Consider the following 16,635-nt stretch of genomic DNA (forward strand, 5'->3'; position numbering starts at 1 on the left):
ACTGTCACATCCTGCACAACAGACACCCATCAGCACAGCTGTCTTCCATCCTCAGGACACGGGATGCCCATGCAGCTGTCCCTCACCCACACGACACGGGATGCCCACGTAGCTGTCATTCATTCCATGCAACACAGAATCTACACAACTGTCACTCATCCTGTACAACACAGACACCTACACAGCTGTCATGCATCTGACACAATACAGGATGCCCTCACAACTGTTGTGAATCCACACAACACAGAATCTACACATTTGTCATGTGCCCCACACAAGACAGGATTCCTGGACAACCGTCATCTGGTCCTACACAAAGCAGGATGCCCACACATCTGCCAGGTTTCTCAAAGTCACACCACACAGGGCAGCTGTGGCCTGGGTGTGGGGACACACCATGTCAGCTCCTCCCTCCGCAGCCTGCCAGCAGAACAGCTTAACTGGGAGGAGAGGGGACAGAGAGAGAAAAGGTTTGTCCAATTTATAATGTTTATAATTTGCAGTCACCGGGGATTTTCCTGAAAAGGACCGCTCTTCACCCACACATTTCAGCGTCTCCCTCTGGCTCCCATCAAGTAGGGAAATCAATTTGAAAAACGTGACACACAGGCCAGGTAACGGGCTCACGGGCGAGGAGTCCTGCCGCGCAGATGGCAGACCCAGATCAAAGTGGTGCCAGGCAGCACAGCCCTGGAGATAAAAATCTGAGGTGCCCGCGATCACAGCGTTAAGATTTTCCACTAAAAATATTTACTGAATTTTAAGAAACCTGCTTAATGCATTGAAGGGAACAGGATGAGGTTTGGTTCTGAATTTTGGAGAAAAGCTGAATAAATATTTACTCGTATCCACACACTCCTGGTGTTTTCCTCCTGTGAGGGGCATGAGGTGGGCAGGGGTCAGGGAACTCACCGGGCCAGCAAGCCCCACGGGTGTGGTGTCATTCTAACAAGAATGGAGAAAAAGGGGACAGAGTGGCCACACCTCTGAGGTCTGCAAAGACAGTGGGATCTGAAGCGGGAAACACACTTATCTAGAGGTTCCCCTGAAGGTACCTGCCTGAAGGGCTGCAGGAGCCTAGAGGAGGGGAGCCCGGCGTGGCACCCCATGGTGTGTGAGTGGATTTACAAGTTACGAGTCCGTCTTCACTCAGACTGGCAGGTCTCCCAACTTGGGGTTTGAAAAGTCACATTTGCTCTTTGATGGGCACCTCTGACAGTCTCTGCCGGAGCGAGGGGCTTTCCGGGGGGAGATGTTATCTGTTTACCCGCCAGGTGGGGGGACCCCTGCGTCTGCACTTGCTGTGCACAGCCACAGGGGCTGTCTGGGCCCGGACTTTGTTCCTCCTTATCGAGAGTGCCAAAGTTGCCAGAATGTCACCTTTGCAAATGGCAGGGATGCACTGTGGCCACATTTAACAAAACTGCCACAGAATTCGGTGTGTGGGGCGGGTCTGCATGCCCAGAAGTGGAAGGGAGAAAGTAGGGTGCTGAGGCCACCAGGAACTCCTGTGGGTGGGGAGTGGAGTTGAGCCTGGCAGAGGGTGCTCCCACTCTTACTCCCTACAGCCAGCTCTCCTGTCAATCACACGCTCGTGATGTCCTCTGTCAATCACATGCACGTGTCTTGCAGTTTGCTTTGGCAGAAGGAGGGGGCACTGACTGGGTGCTCCAAGCGTGAGCAATGGAAAATGAAGGCCCCTATTCACCCTGTCAGAAAGGCAGGGAGGCTGGGAAGCCGCAGGCCAAGGCACAGGGAATGCACCACAGGTGGAGCTGCGGCCAAGCGAGGGGCTGGGCAGGCTGGAGAAGGGAGACCCCGACCTTGGAGGCAGCCCGGGTGGGGGGTGAACTGGGGCAGAGTGGCGGCTCCTGTCGTTCACCGCATGCTCAAATGCAGGACAAGAGTCTTATACTTCTGGCTTGTATCCCAACTGCAAGCCCCTAGGAACCTGGCTGGCTGAGTCCGGATCCCACTGCTTTGGGACCCCCAAGCCTGGGCACTGGCACCCCAGGTGACAGTTGAGTCACATGACACCCACTCAATCTGCCCTTTTGGGTGCAGAAAGGTGGGTGTGTGCCAAAGCAGGCAAATGCTTCTATTTTCAAACTCGATCAACTTTGCAGAACATTAATCACCGCAAACAGCAACCTGCCTGCAGGAGGTCTGAATAGAAGAGGCTCCAAAGGCAATAGCATCCCTCCCTCTCCTCAGAGCCATGCCCTCCAGGACAGGGTGCCCCTGACTCTCATCTGCATGCTGCCAGCCAGTCACACAGCCCTGGGACAGACCATCCAGAGATTGCCAACAGCAGCCATCCTTGGGGCAGGGGAGATGGTGGAAGGGGGTACCCACCAGGCTGGCTACCACAGGTGTCTCAGGAGCCTCCCATCCTGGCTGGCTGGCAGGGAAAGGCCAGAGCTTTCCAGGTTCCTAGAGATGGAGAAACTGCCTGTCCCTTTCTACACCTTCACATGTACCCACCAAATTATCTCTTTGAGATCATCGTGGGAACGGAATTAAAGTAGTTAAGTTCAAGGCTGAGGTGCTAACCACATGGTTCAAATGGAGATGCCATTTTAAAAGTGGATCTTATGCAATAAACAAGAGGTTTCGGGCACATAACAGGCACAGGACAGGGAGAAGTCCTTGAACACCCTGGTTGTGATCTGGGCCTGGGATTTCAGAAGAGAGGAGCCAAGAGCATGCAGGAGCCGGGGCCATGCAGGAACTCAGGGCTTCTTGATCGTGCCCTGTGTGCCACTCTACTACCTGACATGGTCAAGATGACCAGGGCAGAAAGAACCCACAGCCATCCTGTGTGATCCCGTGCATAGGCATTGGAGGGGATGCGTTTGCTAGGGGAGAAATGACTTTTTTTTTCCCTTGTTTTGACTGAGCACTTGAATCAAAAAGGACACAAGTTCAATTGCATCTTGTACTATTTAGGTTACAGCTGTTAACTGCTTGGTCAGCAGAACTGTGGAGAGGGGGCAAAAAGACAGGGACTCTATTAGCACCTGGCTTTGCTGGGAGGTGAAAAGGTTGTTAGCAGTAATAAAATGATCATTAAATTGAGGAGAGGTTAAAGGTTACTGGCTGGTTAGTTGGTGTCACTCGGGTGCTGCAGGAACCGCAAGGCAGGGCTGCGCTGGCAGGAAGTGGCAGGGTGGGGCTGGGTCGCAGGATCCCACTATCGCAGTGAGGCCCTGAGGCCCAATCACTGACGCCCACACAGCCGTTTCCTGCACTTAAAAAAAATCTGTTTCTCTCTTTGCAAATCAACAACTTTTACCTAGAAACTCTTCAGCGGTGAGTTCTGACTGATCTCGATCTCCAGTCCGTTGCAGAAAATACACCATTGTTTACCTGGGGGAGGTGTGTGCGTGCTAACTTTAACTGACAGGTTTCGGGGCTGCCTGCCGGGTCTGTTTTGCATCTCCCTCAAAGAAACCAGTTCTCAGGGCCCAAAACAGACACCTGCTGGTTATTTAATACCTTGACAGACCTTTCTAGAAAAGACCTCCAGGCACAGAGAACTTAGTGCTCACAGATACCCAGGCTGACCCTCAACGATCCCTGAGAATATGAGCGCTGGCTTGGTTGAAAAAGAACTGAGCACCTGGCAAACCAAGGGATCCTTGGTTTTAAGACACCTTAAGGATGCTGGATAAGGCTCCCAGGAGGAGGGGTCCCTATGGCGATTCCCTTTCGGGCCAACACTCATCCACGTGTACATGGCAACAGGTGCTGTTTATTGTTACATCAATTAAACCTCAACTGAGCTTTAAACAAAACAAAAGCAGCTCCTGCAGAATTTGAAAACTGCAGCCTCTAGTACACAAGACAGAGAGCCAAAAAACCCACACGTGACTCAGACCCAAACTTGCTTTTGGTCCCGTATGAGTGATGACCTGGAGCGGATCCTGAAGCCATCTTTGAAGCTCAACTCGCAGTATGCCAACATTTTCCAACGGAAAGGATTTCTGCTCAACTGCAATCTCATGGGGGAAAGGGCCCCTTTCACAGCTCTCTACAGGTATTCAGCTGCCTGAGACCTGGCCTTTGCATTTCCCAGGAAAGGTGCCCATGGAAGGCAGAGCCGCATCCTGGTCCCTGCACCCTGGTGTGGGGGATGTTGGTGTGCACAACACATCACTATGCAAATCGTGTTCCTCACATGCCCACCTGCCAGGCCTGCACTGGTTCCATGTTCAGGTGAGGAAACTGAGGCTTGGCACGGTTCAGACATTCCCCCAGCCCTGCAGGAAGCTGGCCCACGGCTTGAGCTTGCATGGAGGCCCTTATTCCAACATTCAGAAACCAGTCCTCGCAAGCAGTCTCTGGACTCTAGTGGGACAGGTGGCTCAGAGGCCAGAGGCAAGCAGCCCCTTAGAGGCCCAGAGGCCCAGCAAGGTTCTAGAAACCTCCAGGTTTTCTTTGTCCCCTGAAATGGAAAAGCCTTAGTGGGAATGTAGCAACATCAGTTGCATTTCACATGCAGAATGGTGAGATTATGGGAAATCCATTCCTCTCTCTCCCTGGTTTCCAGGAGTGCAGGGGTGATATTGTGAGTGAGCTGAACTCCCGGTCAGGGTCTAACTCTGCTGGGTCACAGGCTTCAGGGAGCGGTGTACCAGCCTCGCCCTCCTTCCCACTCAGCCGCGGTGGGGCCAACACTCCCCACTACCGAGCCCCAGGTGCCTGAGTGTGACAGTGAAGGTGGTGTCCTCAAGTGGGAAAAGCCAGGTCAGCAGGAAGGTGGAAAAGCACATTCCCTTGTTCAACTTTATTTTCTTACAAACAAACAAGGCAGACATCAGCTTGTCTGCTGCCTTAAGCAGCCAAGAAAACAAGAATAGCGCCCTGTGTTTTTCCTGCTCTCAGGGCAGGACCTGGTCCAGTGGCCCTCTGCTGCCCTGTCTGCAGATCCCAGCTAAGTCCCCAGCTGCTCCTGGGTCCAACAGCCATGGGGTGTGCAGTATGGACAGGAAGCAGGAAGGGAGCTGTGCAAGCCAGGTTCTAGCTCCCCTGACCAGCTACCCACTCCATGCATCCCCCAAAAGTGCCAAGTGCTTCCCCATCCAATGTGACTTATGGACAGGTCGACTATGGGTCCCACGTTTAGCGCAGGTGCGCCAGCACAGCTGGTGGCCTTCACACCGTTAGGGGTTAGTACGAAAGCACATTACTAAGGATACTGGAAGCTCAGCAGCAGCCGCCACACAGTCTGTACCTACCACCCAGCAGCATGTACAGTGCAGAATTTCTCTGTTCAGCCATTGCTTCTGGGTAAAAGAATCAGATGAGAGGTACTTAGGCCCCCATAGGAATATCCTGTAGTGCCCCCGCACTAAGAGGCTGCGTGTGCTGCTCTCTATGGGAGTGGTGGAGGTCTGGGGAGGGGACAAGTCACCAGTTCTAGACATGGCCCTGCTGCCCTCTCACTGTGTGTGTGACCTTGAGTAGCCCACCTGACCTATCACTTCCCTTTCCTCTTCCGGAAGATGGACATCATGTGGCCTGCCCTATTTCAAGGGGCTCTCTAGGATCTGGGGAGATAAGAGTTGTGCAAGGGCTTCCTGAGGTGGATGTTAATACATTTCTGTAGAAGGCACAGGGGCACCCGGCCCTTGCTGAACAAAATACAGTGGCCAAAGCCCCAAGCTAAGACAGCCTGAGACCCCTGTGCAACTCAAATCATGCTCTGGCTCTTGAAGAGGCCTTAACCCTGAAGTCAGGTACAGGGAGGTGGTCCACACCCCGGTCCTGAGCATTCGGTTCCTACCCAGCACTGCTGTCTGCTTTCAAAGCCCACAGGAAAGCAGAAACCCAAGTGGGGCAAGTAGCAGGCAGAGGGAGACACAGGGGAGGTGACGACTGAGGGAAGTTCAAAGGCAGAGCAACGTTGGGTTCAGGTAAGTGGAGAGGTGGGGGTGGCAGTTTCCATGAAACTCTGAAAACGAAGCCTCACACCGGCTAGATATCAGGGGGCAGCTCCTCCTTGGGACCCACAAACAACACTGTTCTGCACACATGTGCATGTATGTTCGTATGCATGTGAATTTGTGTATGTACATGCGTGTGCAAGAAAGCACACTCTATGAAGAGTGTGCGTCTGTGGGTGGGTGTGGGACATGCATGCAGTGGTGTGTGCAAGCACTGTGTGGTGCAGTAGGAACGGAGGCACACCTGTGTGCAGGCATGAACCAGAATGTCACATGTGCCTACAGGCAGACAGGCTCAAGTGCATCAATATCAGTGCACATGTACATCTGTTTGCACCTGTATGCAAGCACTGCTTGAGCATGTGTGCGCACACAGGTGCATGTGACAATGTGCGTGGCAGTGCATGCATTACTCATTGTGTGCATGTGAATATGTGCCTGTGGGAGTGCACATGCCAAGCATGTGTGTGGAGCATGTGGATACATGTGAGCTCGGGTGTGCACACATGTGGGTGTGTGCACACATGCACTTGCTTCCATCTTTCAGGGAGAGTAAGGAGGCTCAGGCCATTCCCTCTCCCTCAGGACACTGTAAGGGTCCCTTGTGAGCCAGTGCTTCTGCGGAAGACGCGGGTGGCCCTCCCGGGTGGCAGAGGCTCGTCTGTTGTCTTTGTTTTCCTCCCATCAATGTTTGGACATGAGGCTCACAGAAACCCTCTCTACCCATTTGTTTCTGCAAACAATGCACAGACAATCTGCTCTAAATCCCCACAGCCCACTGCTGAGAGTTCTCTCATGACTCATCTGCAAGGACACTGACCTGGGCACCAAGGCAGGGTCCCTGTCTCTCCGAGGGAGAGCCCTGGTTGGCTCTCTACTGGCTGGGGGATCACGTGCAGGAAGCCTGGCCCACCTTGGAACTGCATGGAACTAGCAAGCTGGGCAAGCAGAGCCCACCAGATCTACCTGAGGGCCTGCACCAGGGTGAGGACAGGCCTCAAAGTGGAGCCCACACAGTGGACTCAGGGGAAGGACAAGGTTGGGCTGAAGGGCGAGCCCTCCCTCTTCATTGACAGAAAAGGTGAAGGGAGGGGGGGGGGAGGGAAGGCCTGCCCTGTCTAGGGGCAGCCTGGTAGCAGAGGTATAACCAGAAGGTGAGACCATGGGAGAGTGCTGGCCCCACAATGCAGGGAGGGTGGGGGGAGACTGCCTGAAGGCAGAGATGGCCCAGGCCAGGCACTACCCAACACGGTGGGTGGATAAATGGATTGGGAAACCGCATCGACTCCTTCTGCCATTGAAGCGATATGATAGCTTTCTGCTTTAGACAGCTTTCTGCTTCAGCATCTAGTAAACTGGCCTGTCACTTCAACTCCATGACATGTGAGCAATCCCTGCAGGAGTGATAAGTCCTCAGAACCCATCCTCAGCGGGGATGGATGGGCCCCTCCTGAGAGCAGGGCAAGTGCCAAACCTAGGAGAAACCGGTGGCGCAAGGCCTGCAGGAAACCCCTGTGGAGGGGACGCTGAGGTCGGGTGGGAGTGGAGGGGAGCCCAGGCCGTGCTGCCTGTGCTCACAAGGAAGACCCCGCACCCCACCCAGCCTGTACGTAAGCAGCCAGGGAAGGCCTGGACTGAGGGGTGCTCCAGCCACACAGGCCCTCCCTGAGCCGACTTGGGCAAGTGTGAGGTGGAGGGGACAGCTATGATCCAGCAGCCAGTGCTGCTGTGGCCAATTTGCTGAGGGACAGGCAGGATCTTGGTGGCACTGACATTCAGGCAGTCTGAAGCCAAGGTGCTCACAGGCTGGGGACAGGTCAGGCGGTGGGAGGCACACACCACGCACACACCATGTTTGTGGGGACCCAGCCACTGGGCAGAGGGAGACCCTCTTGCCCAGAGGGCTCTGCTCTACGCTGGACTATTCAACAGAGGGGCCCTGGTCCCCCTACCACCCTGTACTCGCAGGCAGGCGGCTGCGAGAGAAGAAAGTGTACTGACCACTGGGCGGTTTAGGCCGCGGAGGAGCGGGTTTCTTCGGAGGCAGAGCAGGAGTGTCCTGTTTACTTTTAAAGGGATCATCTGAGAATCCTGCCCCTCCCAAGGAGGAGGTGAAAGGGCCAGAAGTTGGGGGCTGTAAGAGAGGACATGAAAGAGAGGCAAAACAGTCAATAAAAGGAAGGCAACGTGTCCACCAGTGAGTGCTCATGCACTGAGGCCGCTGACCTCCGGCTGCGGCACACGGCTGCAGGGGCCAGGGGCTCTCTCAGGCTCCCTGCTCGCCTCCGCCCTGGACAGCAGGGGCCCTCTGGCCTGTGAAGGGCAAGTCACCACATGTTGAAGGAGCAGAGGGCGGCTGCTCCTCGGCAGGCTCACGTCACTCAAGGGCATCCCCTGGCCCACGTCGGGTCTTTCCCACAGGGTCCCCTCAGCCCTCTGCTCGTGCTCATCAAGGTGACCCCTCGCCTCTCTGCTGACTGGACTAGGCCCGTGTGCTGCCTCCCCGCTGAGCCAGCCTGGGTCAGAGAGCCGCAGCCCCTCTCTGTCCCTGGGCTGCCCATATGCTGCTGCTCCTCCACTGTCTGGCACATCCTGCTGTGGCTTCTACCCGATTCGGTCACCTCTGCTCTACTGCCTCAAACCCAAATCAGATCACGTCCCCTGGTTTTACAGTGTTAGACGTTGGTGGAGGGGTCCGTAGGCAAGTGGGGAGACAGAGGGGGTAGAAATAGGTATGGGGGGGTGAAGGTTGGCTGGTTGATAGAGGTGGCGATGACAGGTAGGTAGGCTGGGGGGGAGGGAACTGGCACCAATGGCCCCGACGCATCCAGTGCACCCCAAGCTCTCCTCCAGGCATGGCCCGCCTTCCCCCTTGCATGCCCGGCTCTTTGCCCTTGTACCTGAAGGTCTCCATCCCCCAAGACCCCTCCTCAGTCCCTGAACCTGCCGTCCCCCATGCTGAATTGGCCAGGCTCTTGCTCACACAAGTCTCCCCGGGGCACTGGCCCACCCCCTCCTTAAGCCCCTCTTCTTCACACACTGGCAAGGCCCTGCTCGTGCCCCCCCTCAGCTCTCTCTGGAGCCCTTCTTACTGACTGCACCTGTTTGGGGTGTCCTGCTATCACCAAACAGGGCACCTGTCACCACGGTAGTGACAGGCTGCCAGGCCTCTCCCACCTGAGGGCAAGCACCTGCCCCCACCGCTCATCTTGATGGGGTTGTCACCTGCTGCTGAGAGCCAGCAGAGCATCGGCCTCCGGGGGGATGCTGCCCTCACCCCAGTGCCTGCCAGCACCAGAGGGCAGCCATGAACTGTGCCTGACAGACTGACGGACGAGCCCCGCCACAGAGGGCTGGCCCAGCCCTCTGTGTGTGAAGGAGGGGCCGGGGCTTCCCAGGCCAGAAAAAATGGCTTTCTACTGGGAGTAGTGAGAACCAGCAAAACAACAACTAAACGTTCAGTAAAATAGAAAAACGTTCAGTAAAATAGAAAACAGCTACAGTTTTACTAATACAGAAAATAATGCATTCTTACTAAAAACAAAATAACTGAAAAATAAAAATACCTTGAAATATAAATAACTAAAATATAAAATAGGAAAGCCTAGGACACAGAGAGCCACTACTGACAGGAAACGGGAGGAACTGGCAGAAAGAGGTAAAATGATAATGTCACTCTGGAAGGGCACAGAAAAGAGGAGCATGTGGGGGCAGCAGAGCCCTGGCGGGAGACACGGGGCCAGCGGGGCAGCCTGGGACAGGCACGGGGGCACCAAGGGGCACTCCCTGGCTTCCTTGGAAAACCCAGACCCAACAATGGCTGGAGAAGTGGGGAGGAGGGTCCAACGCCATCTCCAGCACCTGTCAGGGAAGATGTGCCACCTCAGCCTTCAGCACCTACTCAGAGATGTGGCCACCAGAATCTAGTCACGGTGCCACCTCAACCTCGAGACAGAGTCGAGACTGCCCAGCCCAGGCAGTCTTAAGGGCAACCACCCCTACCCACTGCCAGGTCCCCCCACCACAGGTGAGTGGCAGGGTCCACAGCAGGAAGCACCTCAAAAGGATTCTCACTCCCCCCGCCCCCGTGGGCCCTCCCTGCTCCCCTCAGCTCTCTGCTGATGTCACCTCATCTTCCCGGCGGCCTTGGGAGGGACTTCTACTGCCACCACCTCCACTTACACACAGGGAAACTGAGGCACGGAAGGAGAGGCAGCTGCCCAAACACAGCGGGGCAGTGTGGGCTGGGCTGGAGTCTGCACCCTCGACCTCCCGGCCAGGGCACCTGGCACTGTCCTTGGCTGCCCACGTCCTCTCTGGTCAGACTGTCTCCAACCAAAGGCCCCTGGAGGACACACATGGGTGCAGGCAGGCTACAGAGCCAGCTGAGGGGTGGGGAGGAGGAGAAGGCACCTCCTCCTCCTAAAGAAAGTGAGGGCTGCCACCCCTAGATTCATCTCCCACCAACGCACTCGGGCCTGCTGGGCAGCTTCAAGCAAAGAGAGCTGTTGGCCTGGCAGGGCCTCAGGGAGGGGAGAAGGGGCCTCCACCCCTGCGGACAGGTGTCCTTGTAAGGGCAAAGGGCAGTGAGCCTCATTTCAAAATCTATTGCTTGAGTTTCCAGAATATCTGCCTAGTCAGGCTCGAGTCTGGGGGTCAGAGTAGAGGTCAAACCCCAGCTCTGCCACCTGCTGACCACGCTGTGCCTTGGTTTCCCCATCTCTAAGAGACAAAGATGACAGGCCATCTTGCTGGGCTGTGTGTGCTGGCAGTAGACAAAGACAGCACAGCCACCACAGCGGTCCCCTTCCCTGGATCACTCTCCTTAGTGTCAGTTACCTAGGGCTCCAAAACAGTCATGAAAAGTTCCAGAAATAAACGATTCATAAGTTTTAAACGCCTTTAATATATAGCACATCGTTAAGGCCACTTATTACTAATTAATGTTGTTAACCTCTTACTGCGCCTAATTGGTAACAGCAAACTTCATCAGGTGTGTGAGGGGGAAGTACACCATATACAAGGCCTGGTCCTCCCCATGTCTCAGGCATCCACTGGGGGTCTGGGGATGATTGCCCCATGGTTAAGGGGGGACTCCTGTATTATGCCAAGCACAGGAAAGGGAACAGAGTTTCTTTTCTTTTTTTTAAATTTTTCATTTATTTTAATTATACGTGACAGTAGAATGCATTTATGCACTTTGATATATCATACGTAGATGGGATATAATTCCTCATTTTTCTGCAGAAACGTATTGGTCATGTAGTCATCACATATATACATAGTAATAATGTCTGCTTCATTCTGCTTTCTTTCCTATCCCCACATCCCCTCCTTTCCCCTCCCATCACTTCCCTCTAATCTAAGGTAACACTATTCTTCCCTAGAGCCCCCTGCCTTATTGTGAATCAGCATCCGCATATTAGAGAAAATATTCAGCCTTTGGTTTTGTGGGATTGGCTTATTTTGCTTAACATGATATTCTCCAGCTCCAACCATTTACTGGCAAATGCCATAATTTCACTCTTCTTTAAAGCCGAGTAATATTCCATTGAGTATATATACCACATTTTCTTTATCCATTCATCTATGAGGGACACCTAGGTTGGTTCCATAGTCTAGCTATTGTGAACTGAGTTGCTATACAGGGTTTCTTTCAATGCCTGCAAGAATCTGAGAAGTCTGGCACTAGTGATATGGTTCAGTGGTGGGGCACTTGCTTGGCATGCATGAGGCCCTAGGTTTGATCCCTAGCACTGTGAATATAAAAAAGGATCGGAGAAGGCTCATCTGCTACAAACACCTTACTTGGACTGCCTCCTGCTCACAGGAGAGCCTGGCCCGGAGCAGGTAGGACGAGAGTGGGCAATGCCGTCCTGGGCTTAGTTTTTGACTGGGCTGTCTAGGGTCTACAGAGAAGAATGGGAGGGGGCGGAGGAGACAGAAAGGGCGCACTGGGCCACTTGCTGGTGTTCCCCCCCATCATCAGAGCACACCCACAGGCCCCAGGTCTACTTTGTTCCATGGCTTCGGAGCAGGCAGGCAGGAATTACAACCATTTTCTTAGCAGAAGGAGGAGTGAGCAGTATGAGGCCCACACAGAGACCCCAGTTCTTGTCCTGGGTGCTGGGAAGCAGTGGCTCAGGGGGAGGGGTGCAGAGTGGGTGTGGGTCTCTAGGTCGAGGGACTCTGCAGTGTGCACTGTCTTCTGGCCTGTTTCTCCCAACTCAGCGAGAGCCCCTAGCTACGGGTGGTGCAGGGGGCTTGGGCGGGCTTTACCATGACCGAGGTGAGCCTTCCCACTTGGAGGGCTGTGCACCAGGCCCTGGGTGACTAAAGGGTGTGCTAAGCCCTGAGCTCATTAATGGTGAGATCTGGGGACATGCTGAAACCAAGGCTGCCTGACCCCCAGGCTGGCTGAGACCCTAGGCTACGCAGACATGGCTCCCGGTTTGGGTTTAAACCCACTGAACCAATCAGTTCCCTCCAAGGGGCAGGCTCCAGCAGAAGCGCTGCCTGGCTCCCTACCACAGTGTTAGATCCCACCCAACACCCAGCGCCTGCGTCATTTCCGATCCCAGCTTTCATGACTTCAGGTTTCCCAAGAAGTCTCCTTGGCGACCCCACTCTTTCCTACTCAGGCAGTCACTTCAAGGAAAGTCACTATTTTTAGAAAGGTTTCCTAGGGCTGCTGGGGCTCTCGGGCTAGGCAGGGTGAGGTGTGCTTACAATCCAAGAGACAGAGAGCCACTGTGAACAGCAGCACTGAGAGAGACAGTTCTGGGTTCACCATTTCAAGAACTGCTTGTTTCACTGCAAACGGCTCGGAGCTTTTGTAAAGCAGCCAGAAACACGAAGGCCTGGCTTTAAAAACAGCTGCAGACGGTGGGGGTGAGGCTCGGGCAGAGCGCTCACCTGGCATGTGTGAGGCCCTGGGTTCCAGCCCCAGCACCGCAAAAACAAAACCACACAAAAACCCAGAAGAAAAGTCACTAAAAATGGGCTCACAACCAACCGTATATTTTGTAAGTGGCTTTTTGGGGTGTGGATGGGGAAAGAGGGCAAAATAAATAAGTTATTTACTTATTTTTAAATGCTCTCTGAAAACTTACATTGGAGAATTTGCTTCTAAAGCAAGCCAATGTCACTGAGACTTAATACTGTCTAGAAAACCTCTTGGGGTGGCGGGGGCTCTCCACTGAGCGCAGGCTGGAGTCTGCTGGAGGAACTGCCCCGCCCCCACCGCAGAGCCAAGTGGGGGGAGGACACTGGGGGTGGGCACCATGTGTGTCACCCCCGCCCTGCTCAGATGGGGAAAAGCTGGCACTGTTGTTTCTTTTCTTTTTTTTAAAGAAAGGTTTTAAAAAAAAAAAGGACCCTTCTTGCCACTTTACTTTCATTTCCCTCAGCATTTTATTTATATACCCGATGTTGTTCTTGAAAAACCAAAAGGTAACCAAAAGGAAAAACAGCTCTGAGGACAGGATTTAGCTGTACAAGTGTCATGAAATCAGGAGCCAACGGAACGGTGGAAACAAAACAATCTAGTACGGGACACCAATTTTCCACGGTCCAGTCCAACTGTCCTGGCCTGGCACCAAGAACAGGAAGTAGGACTGACTAAATCACAACTGCACACGTGTGGGGACAGCCTGACTCCAGGGTACGCAGCAAGGGGAGGAAGATCATCAGAAGGGGAAAGTGCAATTTTTTTTTTAGGTCAGAAAGGGATGGGCAGAGAAATAGGGAAGGGCCAGGCTCAGTGACTGGACAGGCCATGCTGCCATCCAGGCCCAGAGCCCCTCCGGGCCGGCTGCCCTCCGGCCACTGCAGAACTGTCCACAAGGCTTCTGGCTTGGACTCATCTTAAAACAGGGGTCCTCACTCATGCTAAACAGCCGGCTGGGGGCCCTTGTCCTTGTCCTAGCTCAGGCCACTGCTGGCTGCCATTTGTTGGTACTGACCATGAGGATGGAGAAGGAGGATCCCAAGTCTCCTTCTCTGGAGCCACCTCCTTCAGGAAGAGAGGCCCAGTGGGGACGGCCTGAGAAGACAACCTGGACCCCTTCCTTTGAGATTGCTGCCACCATGTGGCAGGAGTTTTCTGACTTGGGAGTAGGTTTCCCGGGGCTGGGTGCACATGTAAGAGCCACCAAGAAAAGAGCAGCGGCAGGGGCACACTCACTGCCCGGGGCCCTCGGCCAACTCCACTTGGTGTACAACGCTGCAGTGTGAGGGACAGTGGCTCTCCCCTCCTTGCACCAAAAGGACACAGCTGCAACCCAGTACCAGTGCCACTGGGTGCCCTGCGACCAGCTCCTGAGCGTAGGCACACCCTCCGCAAATCCAGCTGGATTTGCCCTGCTGCCAGTTCACGCTCACACGTTTCTTTGAAAACCTGAATAGAACCTCAAGTGCTTCTCGGAAGCCCTGTGCCACAATCACACGCTGTTGCTGCTGCTGCCAACCACAAGCTTTCGGCACCAGAGACTTGTTTGCTCCACTAGCTGAGTGAGCACTGAGCCAGCGAGCCAGGACTCGGGGGAGCCGGCTCAGTGGGGCGCCCGGCCCAGGGCTGTGGGGAGCACGGGGAGCCCACACTGGGGGCCTTTCACATGTCCATCCACATCTGTGGGCTTTGCATCCACAGATTCAACCAACTAACCTCAGATCAAAAGTACCCGAAAAATAACTGTGTCTGTACTGAAGCAGCACAGCTTCTTTCCTCGTCACGGTTCCCTGGACAGGCCCAGCACTGCGAGGCCAGAGCACGCACACTGCCCAAGTCTACAGGAGGATGCGTGCAGCTTCTATGCAAATACTATGCCATGGTACATACGGGGCTCAAGCATCTGCAGGCTTTGGTATCTGAGGAAGTGCTGGTCCACCGGCCATGGACACCGAGGGACCACCGGACTCCCACCCATTCCTCCTGCACGCCACTGGCAGCACCCACAGAGGATGGGTCTGGTCACTCTGGATGAAATTCCCCACCCTGATCTGCCTCACCACCATCTGGCTCACGAGTCTTCCCAACTGGGACGGGGTCCCTAGGAGGGGACTATATTCTGTTTGTGGTCACCTCCCTCTTCTTGGAGTGCTCATGGTCCCTGGGCAGGCATTCGGTAAAAATCCGTGAGACGTGTGAAAACAGCAGAGCCCCACGGCAGCGAGCCTGCACGCTGTGGCCCACAGGGGTCCAGGGACAGGCCGCCGCCCTCACAGCTGCCATGCTCAGGTCTGATGATACAGCTCACGGCTCGATACCATGGAGTCCGTTCCTGCTGCCTGCGGAACAGCTCAGTCCTCAGCTGCGTGTGTCCACAGCCTGGCCCTCACTTTCCAACACCCTCAGGAGATGTGTCCTGGCAGCTCCACATTCGTCACGCCTCGGGTCTGCTGCCCACAACCCTCCTGGGACTGTGTGCCTAATGCCTTCTCGAGTTCCTGTGTGGCCACAGAGGTGACAACTTCATGATCTGCGACCTGACACTCATCAGTCGCCAGTGGAAGCAGGGGCAGCCATGGCATCCAAGCCACTGGGAGGGACCCGGGGCTCGGCCAGCTTCCCAAGGAGGGAAGGAAATGCACCCGACGCCCATCAGGGGTGCTTTCTAGGCCCCGCCTGCTCACACCCCGCCTGGCGTGAGGACCCATTTCGGAGCTTGCGAGGGGCTAGGGAAATACATACGTGACATCACACACTGCGAAATACACATGGCACCAAGAGGCACAAGACAGGGCAGAGGCAGGGGCTCCGTGGGAGGGGCTTTACCTGGGACATCTGACTGAAGTCAGCGAAGCCCTCAGCACTATTGAAGGACCCACTTCCGAAGGGGTCTAAGGTTCCAAAGGGATCTGCAATCAGCACCAACAAGGTCGGAGTTACAGGTCTCAACCAGAGCATGCCTTTGGGGGTCAAGTGGAAGTACTGGGCACCCTGAGTCGGGAGATTCAGAGGCTGCACTGATGCACCTCAGTTTTCAAAGGGGCAACAAGTTCCTGCAGGGGCACAGCTTGCTGGCTTGCTGGAAGGGAGCAGGAGAGGGAGAGCAGAAGCCACCCGAGGGTGACCCAAGACCCACACAGTTTATGTAGGCCGTTGTCAACAGGAGGGACTGATTGTTTTATTTTTGAGACGGGGTCTCATTCCATTGCCTAGGCTGGCCTTGAACTCCTGAGCACAAGAGACTCGCCTGCCTTAGTCTCCCCAGTAGCTCAGACCACAGGTGTTGCCACCATGCCCAGCGTAGGGAGAGGTTTTTGCTGAGCTTTCTCTGGCCCCAGAGAGTCTTGCCTAGAGCAGCTGACTGCCCCTGGTACCAAGTTCTGCACCAACACGTGCAAGCTGCTAGGCACAGCAGCAGGGCCAAGCGAGACCTGTGCCCAGAGGCAAATGCTCCCTTATTTTAAGGCTTGGGTGAGCATCTGAATTTTACGCTGGGAGCCAAGGTTCCTTCAGACTCAGAAGACCCAGCACAAGTCAGTACCCACAGTCCAACTGTGGATTCTTTTGGGAGAAACAGTAAAGACACACTAAAGGTTTAAAGGAGGAACGAGTAACTGTGTCATTACTGAACTCCCACTGTCCACTCCCGCTCTGGAAGATCCAGCTCTTGCTAGGGAAGAAGAGCTGCCAGGGGGCATCCACCTTGGCCTAATGGTCTCTCAGGCAAGGATCTGGGAG

The 16,635-nt window shown here is 54.7% G+C and overlaps 1 protein-coding gene across 12 annotated transcripts in view; it reads right to left on the minus strand.

The window, feature by feature from the left end:
* The window catches only part of EPS15L1 (epidermal growth factor receptor pathway substrate 15 like 1), a 99,837-nt gene that overhangs the window by 12,898 nt on the left and 70,304 nt on the right, over nucleotides 1-16,635 (minus strand). For 4 of the 12 annotated variants that reach the window (XM_081287071.1, XM_081287070.1, XM_081287075.1 and 1 more), the window contains 3 exons: nucleotides 15,724-15,806; nucleotides 7,950-8,082; nucleotides 5,241-5,288 (listed from right to left, as the gene is read on the minus strand). In XM_081287071.1, the coding sequence (XP_081143197.1) occupies nucleotides 5,241-5,288; nucleotides 7,950-8,082; nucleotides 15,724-15,806 (264 nt within the window). The remainder of the gene's footprint in view (nucleotides 1-5,240; nucleotides 5,289-7,949; nucleotides 8,083-15,723; nucleotides 15,807-16,635) is intronic. The other 8 variants (XM_081287076.1, XM_081287077.1, XM_081287081.1 and 5 more) reach the window with 3 other exon arrangements.

This window comes from Spermophilus citellus (assembly GCF_964194105.1).
Source record: "Spermophilus citellus genome assembly, chromosome: 3".
Classification (NCBI taxonomy): Eukaryota; Metazoa; Chordata; class Mammalia; order Rodentia; family Sciuridae; genus Spermophilus; species Spermophilus citellus.